We start from the raw sequence: 19229 nt of genomic DNA on the forward strand, positions 1-19229 counted from the left end.
GCTCCCTCCTCGCATTCCCTGTTATTCCGTATCTTAGCCCCTGGCTTGCTCCTTTATAGGAAAGACACGGTATTTTGTTTGATTTGAACCTGTCTCTCTTACTGGAGTCAAGACTGTCACTTCCCTGAGGGTAGGGACCGTCTCTGACGCGCTGGCTGTGACGGCCTCAGTACCCAGCACTAAGCCTGACGAACAGCAGGCTCTCAATACACACTTGTTGGATGAGTGAACTCAGGACCTGCTTTAAGACCAAATTGCTGACCTCACCAAAGCCGATCCTTCACTTGGTCCCATCACTACTCTTTCTCTAAGTATCTTTTATCACACAGTGTTGCACTGTTTACATGGCTAACTCTGATTTTTCTGAATTTTAGAGAGCCCCAAAATCTATATATGGTCTCTCCTCCCTCATCCCTGGCTGAATTGTGAACTGCACATACAATTTAAGGATTAGATGTTAAGGAGATTAGGGGGTCCTTATGTTGCCTAGCAAGATGATAAAGGTAAAGATTAGTATTAATTTTTAGATTAAGTATTAAGTATTAGATTAGTATTAAATTTTAGATTAATAAAAATGGTCATTTCTTGGGTAACCAGTAAAAGAACAGCAAAGGAAGATTAGGGTATAATTTTCAGAAAAGTAGAATGATAAAACAATCTAAAGGAAGACAGAAATGGAGCAGGGGGAGAACAGATGTAACAAACAGAAAGCTCCTAAGAAGGTGGACGATTTATATCTAAATATGATAGCCACTATGTTATATTGGCACTGGCTTAAATGCTCCAGTTGAAGGAAAAGACTTCCATACTAGTTTAGAAAAACTGTTTAACAAAGAATGATACATATTTTTAAACCTTTGCTTTAAATTTTTATCATAAACACTAAAAGAAATCTGATGTAGCTTCTTAATTTCAGAAAAATACATTTCGAGACATTAAAAAAAAATAAATAGGTCCAATGAACAGATTCACTTTGCCAGGAAGATAAAAAGACATTTAGATATGTATATACCAAGTCATATGGCCTCAAAAGACATAAAGCAAAATTTGGCAGAACTATGGGAGTACAGACATACACCACTGACGTAGGAGGCTTTATCATAACGTTCTTGGAAGTGGAGTAACACAGCATCAGATTTTAAAACCTGGACTCCAGGCCCCAATGGCTTCACTACTGAGATTTATCACATATTTAAGGGAGAAATAACTCCAATATTACGTTAATTCTTCCAACTAGGAAAACACAAAGTACTCCCCAACTCATGAGACTAACGCTATCTTCATTCTGAAACCCAGCAGGGACAGTCTGAGAAAGAATTATCGACCAATTTTATTCCAAAAAATTGGACAGATCTCCTAAATAAAGTATCAGTAAATCAAATCAATCTATTTTTTAAAAACATATGGCATCATGACCAAGTTGGATTTATCTCAATAATTCAAGATTTAGTCAACACTGGAAAAATCCATCATAAAGTCAATATGTTAACAGATTAAATGAGATAATCATATTTTAATAGATGCAGTTCATTAAAATTCATTCCTTTATGATTAAAAAATACCCTTAGCAAACTTGAAACCTAATGGTAGAAAAGAATTTCCTTCTGAAATTAGCAAAGAGAGAAATATATTACCATTTATATTACTGCACTGAAGACCACAGGCAAGAAAAAGAAAAGCTGTAATAGGAAAGAAATCTAACATTCATACATTTGGCTGTATATAGACTCTAAATATAAATTAACTAACAAATTTAAGGTTGTTGAATAAAACATAAATCATTAGAAATGAAGAATTTTAAATACCATATCAAATAGCATAAAAAAAATCACATAACCTAGAAATTAATCTGGCAAAAGGACTTACAGTCCTCCAGGGAGAACCTGTACAATTTTATTGAGAGATTCAAGAATACCTCAATCAATAAAAGAAGAGGTAGACCACATTCGTGGATTTTAAGACTCAATATTGTAAAGAGTCAATTTCCAACATACTGAATTGTAAGTTCAATGCAATCCAATCAAAATTCCAACAGGATTTTTTTTCTGGAATTGGTTAGCTTGCTTAAAATATATATATATGAAAATGAAAAGAAACAAGAATTTCCAAAACACTCCTAAAGGAAAACAAGATAGCAGGACTGCTCTGCTGTTTAGCAAAATATAATTATAAGCTATAGTAATTAAAATAGTATGGTTCCGGTGTAAGAATAGACAGTTCTGAAACACACACACACACACACATAAAGACATTTGCTTTAAGATGAAGAACAGTGAGGTAAAGACGAAGTTTGCAGTGTTATTAGGACAGATATCCACATGGACAATATAAAATACGGGTGGAAAAGCAAAATAATAAAACATTGAGAATACAGGATATTATTATTCATGATTCTAGGGTAGTGAAACACTCTGTAAACAAGACACAAAATGACTAGCCTTCAAAAAATGATAAATATGTACTATATTAAAGTTAATAATTTTATCAAAATACATCATTAAAAGAATTAAAAGGCAAGCTACACAGTGTGAAGCCATAGTTTCAACACATATAACTGACAAAAGTCTTGTAGCAGGCTGGATAAGTAACTACCCAAAACCAGGAAGGAAACCCTAATAGAAAAATGGGCTAAAGACCTGAACGGGAATCCATGAAAGATGATGTGCAAATGCCCAGTAAACAAATGAAAAGGCCTTCTATTCTATTCCGGGAAACAAAAGGTAAAACCATGACACACAACTACATACCCACAGATTAAACAGCTGAAGGTGTATGAACAGGACCAAAGATGTGTAGTGACAGGAATTCCTGCCGCCTCCTGCAAACACAGACAGCTGTACAACCAATGGGAAACCAGACTGGCGTTATCTAGTGCAGCTGCGGGCACTGTTTAGCAGGCAGCTTCTGAGATGGCCCCAGTGACCCCCGTCTCCTGGTTCTAACAAATGTGATCTCTCCTCACCTGCTGGCCTCGCCTCTACTGCTTGCTTTCCTCCTCGTTCCCTCTGCTCTCCCTCAGACACACCAGGTAGGCTCTGCCCTAAGCCGCTGCCGGGGCTGCTCCCTCCTTTCCAGCAGCTTTTCTCAGAGCGGGGTCTGTAACTCACCCAGAGGCTGACTCACTGGGCCTGGGGTGGGCCCGAGGACCCGCACTTCCGAGAGGTTTCCCAGCGGTGCTGAGGCGGCTGGTGTGCAGGCCACCCTGAAAACTACTACCCTGGGGCATCTGTTGATGCCACAGGTTAAATCTCCTCCGGGGCCTCTGGGATGGTTGCTGTATACTATCCCAGGGAGACATGTGAAGGTCACCACGAACACCGTTTTCTGCAGAATTCCAGGTGAAGGAGGCTGTGAAACAGTTTTAGGACTGATTCTCTATCTCCAAGTCTTTGTTCAAGTGTCAACTTAGATCTATCCAGATGGCCCATTTAGTGCTCTCTCCCCATCTCCATTTTCTCAGCTCCCCTTACTTTCATCTCCTTTTCTTTACTTTTTTTCGTACTGTGATTTACTTACTTGTATAAGGTTTACTGTCTCTCTCCCCTAACTAGAATGTAAATCCCAAGATGCAGAGATCTGTTTTTCAGTCCAAGGGCTGAACAGATTTTTTTGAGTATCAATGAAATACTTGAATTGCAAATGAGTTGAATCCTTTCATTTCCTCAGACTATAAACTCATTTTTTAAAAAAAGTACTAACTTAACTACTATGTTCATAGGAAGGGCACAGCAGTAGGAAAAAGAAAAAAGAGACTTGAGATCAGATAAACCTGGATTCAAAAGTCAGCTTCACTATTTACTAGCTAAATGTTTGTACCAGGTTAATGTCACACCCCTTGGGGTCAGGGTCTTTATTTTTTAAATGGTGGTAACAGGAGCTGATTGTTAAAACTAGACAAATACAAAATTTCTAGCAAAGTCCTTGTCACAAAAGTGCTCAATAAATATCACTTCCCCTTTGGTCTCTCGGCTCCTCTAGTCCACATTTCGTTTAAAGGATAGACTACTGAAAGGCCAGTCTTTGACTTCTCCATAAAACTATGTAGAAAGGCATACTTTTTAAAGATAAAAAAAATCTGACTTTTGAGCGAACTCCATTTTAAAACTTAACATTAAAACCTTTGCCTAACCTTTCCGCAGCCCCTTCAGGTGAAAAGTTTTCCAATGTGTATCGAATGCAGTCCAAGACTAATGCTACCACTTTGCTATTTTATTGATACTGAGAACCCACCAAACACTGAAGTCCCAGGGACAGTGTTTATCCATGAATGTGTTTCTGGGCAAGAGGTTCCCTGGGTTCAAGTGACCTTCCTAAATGGGACCCAAACCTCACTGCAAAACTAAGACCTCACAGTTCTTACCCCGAGTATTTTGGAGAAAAACTGTTCACAGACGTGAATATTCTGCCCCCCTGCGTCAGCTGTAAAGGCCGGTACCACACACAGCAACAGTAACCCCTCTGCTAACTGGGGCGTCACGTGCACACGGCGTCCATGCTGTCTGTGCTGCACACTCATGCGTGACCTGACATGGCTGAAATAGTCTTTATTTCTGAACATTCCAAAACAGCAGTGTACACAGGAACAAATATTAAGTCATATACCCTAAGAAAGCATTCATTAGTGCAAATGGATTTTGTAAAAGGTCTATCAAAAAGATTTATTTGCTTTAAAATGCATTCATTTCCAGAAGCATTGTTAATAAAACATTACAGTTTCATCTTCTGTAATAAAGTATTGAAAATCAATCGTGGTACAGTAGCAAACATTGCAGGTATGAAGTGCAATGAGCTCGTGGTGTCGTTATAAATATGAAACCCACGTATGACAATAAATTAACAATGAAGACAACAAGACCATTTCGCTCTGCTGTCCGGCGGTCTCCTTTGCAGCGCTTCAGACTGCACTGTGCTCCTTCAACGTAAAATCATGTCTCTCAAATTGTATGATGGGTTTTTGCTGATATATCCCTAGAGCTAAAAAAATAGTACCTTACCACAAAAATATTTTTATGGCACAAAATTTTAAGTTGTTCCATAGTGGTTCACATAGGTGTAAAAAGAAATAGGCACAAAAAATAAAATCCCTGTAAACTATAAAAAAGTAAATTTCAAAGCATGTTATAGAACCTAGTTGTAAATACGCAGTGTATTAAAATACAGACAGGTGATGGGAAGATGTTTAGAACACATAAGTAAATTGAACAAATTACTTTAAAAAAAAACTCATATGACAAAGAAAGCATTATTGATACATCTCAATTCTCTCAAAAAGGATTCAGGTACAGAGCAGTTCTACAAAACCTTCCTAGCTCTAAGCGTCACAATACTGCAGCCATGGACTGGAACGTTGCAGTATCTCAGGCAAATATGTAAGTGCAATAATTAGTCTCTGGTGCTTGGTCCGTTGAAAAACAATGCGGTAACTATGTTAAAATGCAAAAGGGAAAGAATATCCCGACATCCGCTGTCACCCAGCCCGCTAGGCAACACGACCCTCATTTCCACTTCTTTCCTGCTCTTCTCCATAAAACTGCTTCAGTAGCAACCATCTCTCCAGTTTCCATCCCTCAGAGTGCTGAGTGAAGACAGAGGCTTTGGAGGCTGAAGAAAACTAGAAAAAGGTGAAGAAAAGTGAGACAGCTTGTCAGTAATCCCACAGGTCAGGCACACCGCTCCCTTTGACCTCTCTGGCCTGGGCTCCACCACGCCGTGGCAACAACGTGCTGGCACCTTCCCAAGTGTGTGCCCTGTGCTTCTGGGCCTTCGAGACTCACCTCGGGTGGAAACCCAGTTCTCAGCACACTGCTGCATGTGCACAGGCAGATTTGCAACGTAAGTGAAAAAAGGTCATTATCCCTAGTGTATAAAGAATATTTTAAAATCAGAAAAAGATAAGCTTAATAGAAAAATGGCCTAAAAATGTAAATGGTTACTTCACTGAACACAAACAGAATAACGTGAAGGAATACTCAGTCGTACAGATAATCAAATGCTTGCTTGTTATATTGGCAAGGAATTTAAAACTACTGCTACTACGCAGTGTTTGCCTAAGTTTGGGGAAGAAGACCGGGTCTGGAGACGTCCACCCACGGGATCAACGGGTTGTCCACAGTAACCTCCGTGCATCAAATAACGCGGTTCTATTCAGCCATACACGTAACACAGTTCTGCACGTACTGGGGGAGAATAAGCCGGCATTTACTGAATATGCACCAAACTGACCTCTGGGCAGTAGGATTATGGGTCAGCCTTTATTTATTTTTCTGTGTTTTGCAGTGGTTTCTGAATTTGTTTTTGATCCAGGCACCTTGGAAAATAAAAAGTAAAACTATTTATACATAACTAATGCATAAAGAAAGAAAATTTAGCTTTTAGCATGGTTCCCTCCCTCTCATCCTTCAAATCCTAGTTTCCTGGAAGAGTTTAGGTATGCTTCCTGCCTCTATTTGTCTCATCTTCTAATCTCTCCAGAACTCAGTGTTATGGAATTTTTTTAACCATAAAACACTCCAGGATAGAAGTTCAAGAGGAGTAAGGGCATCATGACCACGAGCCCATCTAGCTTGTGCCCTGCAAGCAATTTGGAATTTGGGGAAAAAAAACTCTACCTGGAACATACCAAACTTACCAACATAAGCTAATAAAACCCCAAGCAAATATCACTAAGACGCTTTTTAAAATCACGAGTGTGGGGAGAGGGTGTGTGTACGTGCCTAACACATTTCTGCCCATTTTGATAAATTACTGGTTCAACAAATATCTACTGTTCTGCCCTGGGCTGGGCGGAGTCCTGGGCAGTAGGGAGAGGTACCAGTGACTCACAGAATCAACCATCCCCCTTCGTGAAGCTTACATTCCAGTGCAGAGTCAGAGCATAAACTAATAAATAAGTAGAATACACAGTCCGTCAGATGGTGCTAAACGCTGTGGGTGAAAAAAAAACAGAAGGGGAATACGAAGGAGTTGTAACTCTTGCAGGAGGTACAATTTTGGACAGAGGCGTTATCTGAGCAAAGACCTGAAGGAGGGAGAGCAGGCAGATAACTTGGGGGAAGGAAAATACAAAAGCTCTGGAGATGGAGCTTACTTGGCAAATTAAAGCGAAAGCAAATAGTACATCAGGAGTGAGGTGATGGGGGGGGCAGATGAGGTCAAAGGAGTCCTGACCCCACAGGGCGCCGCCCACCCCACCACTGTCCAGAGGCAGGAGGTCACAAGTCAGGCCGTAAGCATTAGCCTGAGACAAAGGGAAAGTCAGGCTGGTTCCTGGAGCAGTTTCCAACTGCAAACTGCCAGGGAGGCGATGGAGATGAAGGAACAAAGGTCCTCACCTTCTAACAGGCTGTGCAATTTTGCTTCGAGGCAGGTTGCTCCCATTTATTGCCAGTGAAGGTCTGGGAAGCGCACTGCGGCCCATCACCCCCGAAGCGGCCGCCTTGCTGGGCGTGGGGATCCCCGTGCTGGAGTAGAGCTGCAGGCCATTGGACAAAGGCATGCTACTGCTGCCTTGAACAGTTGGACTCACGTAGGCTGTGGCTTTAAGAGGCTGCCGGACAGACACCGGGAAGTGTCCCACGCTGTGAACTCTGTGTTGAAGCTGCCCTGGTGACGGAACTGGGAGAGAAAAGGACACACACATGATAAGATACCTACCGCCATCTAGACGTGCGTTATGTTCGAAAAAACCAGTACTGTCTGAAAGGGCTTTGTGGACACAGAAATACAGGTGTATATACGTTAAATAAGGGTTCCAGACTGCATTCAGTTTTGGAAAATTCTATTCCTTGACAAGTGAGTTTCCTATTCTGTCAATGAGCAACATTTCAGAACGCCTGACTATATTTAGAGGCCAGTTAGAACCAGCACCTCCTTTCCTTTAATAAATGTGATCACCTCTGAGTTCTCACAGGGTGATTTCTTCCTTGCTTGGAAGACATCAGGATTGCTTGATGGTTGCACTGGGGATGGTTTCATGAAAATAAAACAAGGGCGTAATTTAATAACAGTAATTATAGGAAGGAAGACAGAGGTGGCACTGGTAGGTACCAACAGCTTATTACGGGTATATTTCTGAAATAATTTTGATCATGATACTGACTTATCTCATTGGGGTGGTGGAAGATAAAAGGAGTTAATCCACATACTCACGATGGCACCTTGCACTTAGGAGCCACTCAACAAACGCGAGCTAGTATAACCTTGATAACGGCACAATCTGTAAAACGAAGGGAGCTCTCTGGGTAGAGAACCCTTAAAAACTTCATCGATGTACTGGCCCAACCCTGTGCACCATTTCACATTAAAAAACAATGAACTGTTTAGCAGAAATGTTTAAACTTTATAATCCTTTACCCCAAGGAAAAAACCGAATTACAAATTTAACAGAAACTTGTACACAGAACTCCACCTGTTAACTATTCTCGCCTTTGCTGCCTAGCGCACTTGCAGCTCAGTTAAGCAGGAACACATCGTTTTCTAAAATGGTTTAAATGATTTTAAACTTACTTCCACATAGAATATACTATAGATTGGCTTTTTGATAAAAAGGGGAGAAAGACAAAAAATGTCTATGGTTTTATGTAATATCTCTTGAAAATATTTCCTTAGTTTTGCTCAAGTACATAATAGGTGAACTCTATATGAAGGGATGCTGATGTATGCATATAGTGGTCAAAAAATTCAGTGAAAAATGAGACCTGTGTAAGACTCTGCTTGCTTCTGGTTCCATCAAGTTTTGGGGATACAGTAAACTCGTGTTGGTTGGCAAATCACCTCTAAGATCCTTTCCAACCAACTCTACAGTTCCTTAATTTAGTAGCTTCTAACCATGCATATTTCAACATACTGGGGTTATCGATGGTAACAACGCACCACACGAAGGCAGGAGGTTAGTAACGGGAAACTGGAAGGAGGGGCAGGAGGGACACGCAGGATTATATGGGAACTCGGTACTTCTCACTCGATTCTTCTGCAAACCTAAAGCTGCTCAAAAAAAAGTTTTAATTTTCAAAATATTCAATAAAAAATAAAAATTTGGCCCAACTTCTTTTAAAATACAATATACAAAAAGTACAGAAATGTTAAGTCTAGAGTGCAACGAAATTTCAGGGTGAACACACTCATGGAACCACACCCATAGCTAGATACGACACGTTCCCAGCACCTGAGGGCTCGCACGGACCCTCTGCCAGTCAGTACTCCCCATTCTTATCGCCACAAATTGGTCACTCCTATTTTGAACTTGAAGTAAATGGAATTATGTGGTATGTTCTCTTTTGTGGCTGGCTTCTTTGATTCAACATCATGTTTTTGAGATTCATCCACGTAGCTGCACTGTGATGTGGTCCTCCAAGGAATGACTGTCAAAGTCTACTCTCCTGATGATGAAAAGCTGGGTTATTTCTAGTCTGGGTTTTTATGAACATTCTTGAATATGCGTTTGCTGTTATGTAGTCATTAGGTTATGGGTTTATTCCAAATTCAGAAGTAACCATGAATAAATGAAGTTATTAGCAAAGCTGCTGAATACAACATCAAGATAGAAAAACCAGTTGTATTTCTAAATTTGTATCAGCAAACTCACAGAAACTAAAATTTGAGAATATGATTTATGAAAACATTTAAAAATCAAATAGGAATAAATTATAGATGTATTAAAACTACACAGAAAGCTACAAAACTTTTCTGGGAGACATGGAAGAAGATTAAATAAATGCAGGCATGTTTCATATTACTGAATCAGAAGACTTAATACTCTTGAGACACTCATTCTCCTAAAGTTTATCTACAGATTCAGTAAAATTTCAAACAACGTATCATTTGAAATGAAATTACTGAACAGTTATTCAGGAAAACAGTCCTATTAGTCCTATTAACTTTCATACACACAAGATAGATACCACCCTTGAGTTTAAAAGAAAGAGAAACTAGTTAAGATTAATAGACATAATCCTAATTTTACAAATGAGAAAACAACCATCAGAAAGGATATATAACTTTCCCAAGAGCTTGTGATTAAGAAAAGACCCAAACTCAAGTCCAGTGTCTTCCTTCTCTATCACGCTGTCTCTCCAACTTTCTCTGTCCTACCTTTGTTCTTTCCAGAACGTAGGACAATCCAGAACTGGGAATCTCATGGGATAAACTCAGAACGTATAAAGGATATTTGCTTAGAACACTCAGGAGTACAAGCCCCTGAGAGCAGAATCCTGAGATGGGAAACAAGTTCAGGACTGACCTCCTGTTACTAACACTCGTCTCAGGTTTTGTTTTTTATCGTCTCATTATTATGCTTGACTTACATAGAACAACTTTTCTATTTTCCTCATTTACATTTATGAATTAGAATTCTACTATAAAGAATTTCCCCGCTTCTCCATTTATTTATTCATTCTATTAAGTATGGGCCCGTGGTTATTCATTTTAATCTATGCCTTATACCCCTTTAATACAATTATTTATTCTGTGGCTCAAATTGTCCCAGACTTGGTTACTGGGAGTTAAGACTTTAAGTTGTTTCCCATAATTTTTTGACATGTTCCCATCACTTTTTAAACACTGCCATCAAAGCAGGCCATTCTCTGCAGTGTATGTGCTATTCCCTTCTGGGTTACAGACGTTCCCCGGGGCACCTAAGTCATGCTATTAATGCCCACTGAGGCAGCATTCACAAAAACTCCTCAGTTACCCTCTCTGTGACTGTCACAACCATGTTTTCCCCATCTATGCTTATCCTGCTGGTTTTTGTACTTAAGTGTAAAACTCTATCTCAGTTAAATTCCATCATGATCTATTTGGCCACTGTCCTAACCTCCCGACATAAAATTAGCTAGTCATCCTCTCAGTTTCCCACCGTTAGTTCCTAGGCTGTCTTCTGTGTCTTTACACAAACCACTAATTCAAATACCAACAGATCAAGCCCTAGGATACAACCCAATGGCAGTCATTTATGCATTCATTCAAACGGCTACTGAGAACTCCCTGTGCCAGGCAGCATGCCAGGTGCTGAGGATAGAAAATCAGGTGAACTATGGTACAAGGGAGCTGATGATCCAGCGAGGAAGATCAATGCGATGACAGTCGAGTGAGACGTGCTGAATGACAGAGGAAGGCACCAAAAATCGAAGCCATTCTAGACGTGTTTGGGGGTACACAGAGTAGTCTATTAGGGCCACCGACGGAGTCCTCTCCAAGGTCTGGCATTGGGCTGTTCATAAAGGTAAGTCAGAGCAAAGTGGACAAAGAAGAGGGGAGAGAGGAACAGCAGGTGGGAGCTACACATCACAGTGGTTAAAGGCATCATCTCGGGGGTAATCAGAGCTGTTCCACCTCTACTCCTTGACCTGCATGGTCCCGGGCAAACTGTCACTTAACCTGTCTGAAACTGTTTCTTCATGTGCAAAGGGGGAGCTACAACAGATGCCACCTCACAGGGCTGTTGGCAGAACTAAATAAGGAAGGGGAACCACTTAGCACAGTCCTTGTACAGGGTAAATACTGTCACTTGTCTTCAGGAACTGAGACATAAAGAAATGAAAGGCCATCGGGTGCTGGAGAAATACCGCTTGAGCCCCCAGACTGGATCTGAGTGAGAGGGGCAACGAACCAGTCACTCTGCGTGCAGACTTAAGGCAGCTGGTTGATGGCTCTGGGCCAGAACACTCTGAACACACTTCAGGCCTCCTGGTGTGAGCTTATCCATCCTGGGACTGTGACCTTGAGTCTGCCTCCCAGGGGTCAGTCTCAGACCTAACCCCGACTACCCACACAGATGGCAGGAGCAAGAAAGGGGTAACTGGAACCAGCACACCCCACACAAACACTGGACGTAACCCTCACGGCACTGCTCGTCGCTGGGGAAAACGGACAGAGTGAATGACTGACTGTGTGGCAAACTGAAATGAAGGCGATAAACCCCACTTTGGACACACTGAGACAGAACTCCATTTGCAGGAGGCAAGAAAAGCTATGAACTGGTGAAAACCCAAAGTAACAGCAAGACAGAAAAGTGTGCATTCTTTAAAACATCAAGTAAACAGCTAGAAAAAGGCAGAGCTGCAAAGAAAACAACTGTCCGATGAGTGGACAAGTCAGTCACCACTCAGTGCTTAGACTGCTGTCCTTGGGTGTAAGAGATGACATACAATTTACTAATTATTAATTGGTGACAAAGGCCCTGGTAAAATACTACTCAACTGTATAGGTGAAATACCAAAAAAAAAAAGTCACAAGGACAAAAGTTTCCTGTAGTGTTCTTAAGAGAATGAAAGAAATGAAATAGTAAGATTTTCCTGATGGTGTTACAACTAATTAAAGATTATAGAAAAATTAAAAATGTTATACTTACTACAAGACTGTATTCTTGAAATTCCATTTGCAGCTCCATGCAAGCTTGAGTCAAAACTCTGACTACTTCGCACGGTGACCGGAGAACTCACGCTGCTACTGACGGCCGTGGTACTTGGCATCCGGGCTAGATTAGGCATACTTCTTCGGAGCTTATCTAGAAGAGAAAAGAATTTTACTAAGTTAAAGACCACAAATTTTATGCCAGTTAAAACACCACCTTTCAAAAGTAAATACAAATATAAATCATATTTTGTTCAGTAACAAATAGAGTTATCACATGTGTTACGAACTCTGCCAAGCTAACTGCCTATTTAGGAAAACACTCAATGTCTCTAGGAAGGTTCCACCAAATGCACTGCTAAGGGAAAGCACTGGTTCCACAAAAAGAGGGAGGGATTAGCTAATCAATTAGCTACTTGTTCCTATATCATAAGTGGATAAAACTGTGTCAAAGTGAGGTTAGGAAATAACCTTATAACCATTTCGTTTTAAAAAATGCTAGAAATTGTTACATGTTAATAAAAAATCTAGAGGAGTCAAACCAACAATTATTGAATATTTTGCTAGCATAACAAAATGGAAGAAATTCTTAAAATTCTAACTTGGAATGTTTTGAGATATCCATTCACCACATTAACTTCTGGAAAGTTTTATGAGTGTTGCACGAAACCTTCGGAGACTTGAAAAAGAAAATGCTCTTCTTTCTCCTTGCTGAGTACACCTTCTGCCACTAAGGGGCAGCAGAGGGTCACGCACAGACCTCAGTGTTGCTGAGATTTGAAATCAGGCACAAGACTGCAACTCTTACAAGACAGTTTTCTCTCAATTAATACACACTCCCCCAAAAGTAAAGTACATATGTCAGGTCACTAAAGCTCAGAAAACAAAGGATATATTTGAATACTAAGCAAAAACCCACTCAAGTGCTAAACCAGATTCATTTTTCTCGCCTTCGCACACGGCTCCTGCTACATTACTTAGATCCGTTGATCACGGACCTGCCCACCAAGTCACCTAATCCAAAAAGCTGCAGTCTCCTAAGTTTCACCTCCCCTTCTTCACCCTCAAGGCCAAGTTCTGTCAATTCTGCCTCATAAATATTCAACAAATCTCCCATTGCCACCCAGCTCAGGTATCTTTATCATTCACATTTTCACAAAACCCTCTTCATCAGTCTCCATGCACCCTGTCCTGTCCCTCCCCATCCTCATACAGCTGGTCCCACTCTTCCTGGAGCACAAGCACACTTCTGGCCACTCCCTAAACCCCTCTCATCAGTCTCCCTCCCCTTTATCCGGAAGCCCAAGGTCCTGGGCGTAGCCAGGATAAGACTTCCAAGACACTGGTTGTGGACTCCTCCAGCCTCATCTCCACTTTCCTGAAGGACACCATCGTAACACAGGTTCAGAGAAACCTAATCCTTTCCATAATGCTGTTTAATGTAAGTTAATCCCACTTTTCTAAGGTAGGACATTGATCCGACCAACAATACTAACCAATATGCAGAGCTGGCATCTGCTTGACAAGTAGGATGTGATGGTCTAAGACACTTGACCAAAAAAGCCTTTAGAGAAACAACTCTAGGTACCCTCTCCCTCAATTTTAATAATGCTACAATTTTCATTAGGCACATAAAATATTGTCTTTCTGGGTGGTGACGGCTTAGCTTACTCTGGGTTCATTCAATCCCCAGTACCTCCATTTACAATAAATAAATAAAACCAATTACCCAATCCTGTAAAAAAAACAAATTGTCTTTCTGATATTATGAGCTTTAATGAATTAGTCACTATGACATTCTTTAACCACCAGTTTTCTTTTAAATTTGAACTCTTAAGGAATTATAAAAGAAATTCTGACTATAAAACCTTAAATATTTTCAAGTGATCTCTCAATTAGCATGAGTACAGAAGAAGAAAAGGTAAAAACTAAATACATGACAGCAGGTGATGACAGTACAATTCATATTTGGCTTTGCAACATTAGTAAGTAACTTGTTTGATCACTTCTGGGCTCAGGGTTGAGAAATGGTACTATCTAATAATTAAAAGCTGTATCTATGTAAGTGCGCTCTGTTTCTCCATACCATATGGGATTTGTGTGTGAAAGTCAGACTGATCATTAGTGCAAAAACATACTAGGCTCAGAATATCACGTGACTGTTCTCCCTATAGTTCTTGGAAGTCAAGATCTGTAACTCCTGGGAGTAAGGACAGATGATAAATGATGAAGAGGGAGACAGGAAAAAAATACAAGAGAGTGTCATGTATTCCTAGCCCACCATGTTGACATCAGGACAAATCAACTTGCTGTTACCACGCCAATACCAGCCTCCATACTTTACTGCTATGCAGATCTTAGTTCTAGACATCAGGAAATCGGAGGGGAAGACACATTCCAAACTTCCCCTAAGTCTGGATGCACACAAGCAGCATCCTCTCCAAGCACCATCACCCATGCTCACCATCCATCACTCCGCTGGGAGCAGAGAGCGTGAGACTAGCGGTTTCGAGAAAGATGAGGAAACATGCGGCTCAATGCCTCTGACTCCGTGGAGCTCCACTACGAACTCCGAAACTTGCTCAGCCCCGCTCTCCTACGGCCGGACCAGCAACAACATGAAGATGCTCCCCCCTTCTGACCCATTCTGCACCGGCTACGTCACAGTGGGGTTTTCTTGAAGCTATAAATCTATAAATCTGGGACACGTCACCACAAGCTGGTCAGCTACAGACTTAAATGTACACCAAACTGGTAAGCTCCTGAGGATGTACTTAATAAATATGGGAAACAGATTTTATTTATATTGACCTTAAAACCATTTCTCAAGCACACATGAAAAGATCAAAGCACATCAAACGCCAGCGAGACAGACGACCTACCTCCATTGGTCCTGTTTGGTTGCTGATCTGGAGTTTGGGCTTGAGGTGAGTAATACTGCTGCTGCTGGTAATTATTTGAAGGAAAATACTGGGAACTGGGGCTCCTCCTACACTCCCGGATGCTGGAGAAAGTCTGTGAATGGGGAATTCCTCTTTGGAAAGGGGAACATCTTGGCAGACGAGGCTGAGGGGGTGGCAAATGATCAAATTCCTCCTCGTCCTCTAGGCTGAATCGATCATATTCTTGATCACTACACGTCCCCTTTTTTCCCGAATTCAGCGACACACTGGAACTGTGTCTCGACACGGAGGCTGAAGTCGAAGCGTAGTCTTGCCTGAGGCCTGTGAAACGACCAGGGACAGTGCTGTCTTCCATCTGGCATAATTACTAGGTTCCAACTGATCAAACATTTGAGAAAAATTTGCACCAAATGTATGATTCAAATGGAGACCCACTATCCTGTTCTTAGTTTATTAAATCCCCTAGAAAACAGATACAGTTACCTACCAAACAGACATCTAAGGTTAGACCATTCCGTTTTGGAAATGGTTGCCCCAATGCCAGTGAAGATGGAACAGACGGTTACGGATCATCAATGTCTGTCATTTCCCCAAGCAATTCCTTCTGAAGTCCGGTGGGAGACTTAGGAGGACGACTCAGGAAAAGCTATTCATCAGCATTGTGAGCAGTTAACAGCGGGTTAGACAATTAAAACAATCAGCTCTCTGCCTCAGTGGAAACTCCTCCTGCTCCCACCCTGACTTTCAAAGTCAAAGGAAAGTTCAAAACCTGGGGCACAAGTTACATTCTAACAAGGTCACTTCTCTTGTTCTTTCTGTTATTAATTTTATCTTTTTCAAAGCATGCTGACACTTCGAAACTTTAATAGTTTTGGGTCATCCTAAATGACAGCCATCTAAAAATGGTCAAACTGGACATTTCTAGTTATTTATCTCATCGCAATCCACAACTTTTTTTTTAAGTAGTCTATGCCTAACTACTTAAAACTTCTGAGACTGTCATCCCATCTTTTAGCCATACATTTTTAGAAAGAGTTATCACTATTTACTGTTACTAAATAATGATATAAAATAATCATTTCCCTTCAAAATGTATCTTATTAAATTCTGCATAAGCATTACAATGTTTCTCATAGTAGCCTGCCTGATTCTGAAAGCAGGACATTGTTATGCTTAAATGATACTTGGCTGTTTCCACTTAAGTTACCCTGAAAAGATAACTCCAAAACAAGCTTACTTAGCCCACTTCTGGGATCTACATCTTCTTTTGCCTTTTGATAACATTAATACCCTTGAAGTATTCATTTCCAGATTATCTGTTGTAACTTGATTGCAGAACCAGTAAGAAACTATCCCATTTCCAATTATCTCCTCTTCCATAATTATGTATCTTGAGACATATACTGATGCATTTTAATTGAATTTTTATAACTGCAGACTCACATGCAGTTCCAGGGAATAAGAGAGAGATCCCTTGTGCGTTTTGTCCAGTTTCCCTCGATGGTATCATTTTCAAAATCATAGAACAGAATGACAACTAGGATACTGGCAGTTCTATGAACCCATCTGATTTAGAGTTTCCCAGTATTACCTGTGTATGTGTTAGTATTAAATTCTACACAATTTATCGCTTGTAGGATAGGTCACAGTCAAAAATGAAACCGTTCCCAAAATCCCTCCTGTTGCCCTTTTGTAATCATATCCACCTTCCTCCCTAGATCCCCCACCCTGTCCCCAAGCCCCAGTAGCCACTAATCTGTCATCCATTTCTAAAATTTTGTCATTCCAAAATGGTATATAAGTGGAATTATACAGTATGCAATCTCCTGGAATCATCTTTTTCCATTCAGCACAATTCCCTGGAGATTCATCCAAGATGCTGCGTCTATCAAAATTCATTCCTTTCCCTTGCTGAGTGGTACTCCACGGTATGGAGGGACCCCAGCTTGACTGACTACTCACCATGGAAGGACATCTGAGCTCATTCCGGCTTTTGGCTGTTATTATAGATAAAGCTGCTACGAACATTCACATAGAGGTCTTTGTGTTTTTGAACACAAGTTTCCACTCTGCTGGGATAAATGCCCAAGAGTGCAGTGTGCTAGGTCTTATGGAAACTGCATATCTAGTTCTTCCAAAAACTGGCAAATTTCTTCCACAGTTTGTGTTCTTTACATTAATGTGTTCTGGCCAGAGAATGTCCTAATACTATACCGTGGTCATGAGAGTGTGAGAGGCATCTAACTAACTGCTCTACCCACACGGTAGGGCAGCATGAGAGACAGAACACAACTGTCTGCCCATTACCTGGGGAGCAATGCCAGAAACCTCCCCATCCCCTTGTATTTCCAGTAGGAGCCTCCAGTTTATATAAAGTTTTCTAGTTTAAAAAGAGGAACTTACTTTCTTCCTGCAGACGAGCCATGATCTGAACATCAGTGAGATCCTGTAACTTATAGCCCATGGAGATGGAATCGTCCTCCAGTTCTGAAGTACTCAGCTCACTGTCTATGGATGACTGGGGACTGAGAGGGGAGCCCCTGGACGTGTAACCTGGAAACAAGGGAAACATGTTTGCTGTTGAGTCTAAATTAGAACCGGCATCTGTGTGCATTTTACAGCTCGTATTTCAACAGCACTTTAAGGCATTCTCCAATTAAAAGACATAGAGCGGCTGAATGGATAAAACCAGACCCATCTGTATTTTTCCTGTTTTCGTAAGTCACCAAAAAATGACCATCACACACCATGATGAGACAATGGTATGACAACACACGCATCTTCATGAGTCTGTAAATTCATACAGACAAAACCACTTGTTTTCGGGGTTTTTTTTTTTTTTTTCGAATTTTCACTGTTTAAAAAAATCACTCTGTGCTGGACACTAAAAAAATCGTTAAGAGGGTAAATTTCAGCAGATTTCATGTTTTGTACGTGTGTTGTTTGTTTTTTTTTAACCATACTAAGACAAGAAAAATCAATAATGCTAAATCTGCATCCCATCAGATTAAGTAAATATATAAAGGCACAGTGTAAGAATACACATCCTGTACACTTCCAATTAGTAATCAGACATGCTTTTCTCGGGTAGTCACTGATTATATATTTTAAACTAATTTTTAATCTGGTCCATTTTTTGAAACAGGAACAAACAGTAGTGCTATAAATGGATAAGAATATCACATGTAAAAGACACATATCCATACAGGGAAGCACACGTAAAACCTCCATCACTAAGAGCAGTCGCAGGAGGCTCGCAGCCACTCATGAGCATGAGAAAGCAAGGATGTGAGGGAGAGGACCCAGGGAGAAGATGGAGGCATGGAATCACACCGAGGCTGAGACAGCTGCGGAAGTGGTGAGCCCACCTCTCATAAAAGGTTGCTATGACTGTTCTTTCTATGCAGCCCTGACTTAATAAAAAGCTACCAAAAAATTAAAAAAAAAAAAAGATGTAGAAGTCTTATCATCTTGAATCATAATGAAATGTACTTGCATTGTTTTCAACAGTTAATTTTAAAAGCACATAGGCATCTGGAAACACACAATTACATACACATGCATTTGCTAAAGAGGGGAGGCTGCCTGTTACACATGCTGAAGAGCAGATTAATGATGTTAAAGCACAAATGAATGCTAGCCCTTCTGTACCCAAGGTAAGTGTGCAGCAAACTCCCCATTATGATACAATTACCCTTAAGCTCTTCAATGAAAGGTGGATATTTAAGCTGCATTTGGTGACTGATTTACATACAAAGCAAGCGGCTAGTCAGGAAGTCAAGAAAATTACCTGTTCTCTCAGGTGTTAGTATTGCTTTATTTGAGGTTTTAGAGAAGCTGGGAGTATTAATGCCATTGCTATAAGGGCTGAGTCTTGCCACAGGACTATAAGGAAAAGCCAGGGAGACATTTGAAGGGAAGAGACTCCGCCATCGGCTCGCTGTCACAGAAGCAGAAAATAAACAGCAGCAGTTAGCA

The 19229-nt window shown here is 40.7% G+C and overlaps 1 protein-coding gene across 2 annotated transcripts in view; it reads right to left on the reverse strand.

The window, feature by feature from the left end:
- Positions 1–4632: 4632 nt before the first annotated feature.
- SLAIN1 (SLAIN motif family member 1) overlaps positions 4633–19229 on the reverse strand; it is a 49590-nt gene continuing 34993 nt past the window's right edge. Inside the window, exons 3-8 of one of the 2 annotated variants that reach the window (XM_064493051.1) lie at positions 19042–19191; positions 17655–17804; positions 15231–15572; positions 12347–12502; positions 7332–7614; positions 4633–5611 (exon numbers count right to left, since the gene is read on the reverse strand). In XM_064493051.1, the coding sequence (XP_064349121.1) occupies positions 5536–5611; positions 7332–7614; positions 12347–12502; positions 15231–15572; positions 17655–17804; positions 19042–19191 (1157 nt within the window). In that variant the 3' untranslated portion in view covers positions 4633–5535. The remainder of the gene's footprint in view (positions 5612–7331; positions 7615–12346; positions 12503–15230; positions 15573–17654; positions 17805–19041; positions 19192–19229) is intronic. The other variant, XM_031466164.2, reaches the window with a different exon arrangement.

The sequence above is a fragment of the Camelus dromedarius genome, chromosome 13, assembly GCF_036321535.1.
Source record: "Camelus dromedarius isolate mCamDro1 chromosome 13, mCamDro1.pat, whole genome shotgun sequence".
In the NCBI taxonomy this organism is placed as follows: domain Eukaryota; kingdom Metazoa; phylum Chordata; class Mammalia; order Artiodactyla; family Camelidae; genus Camelus; species Camelus dromedarius.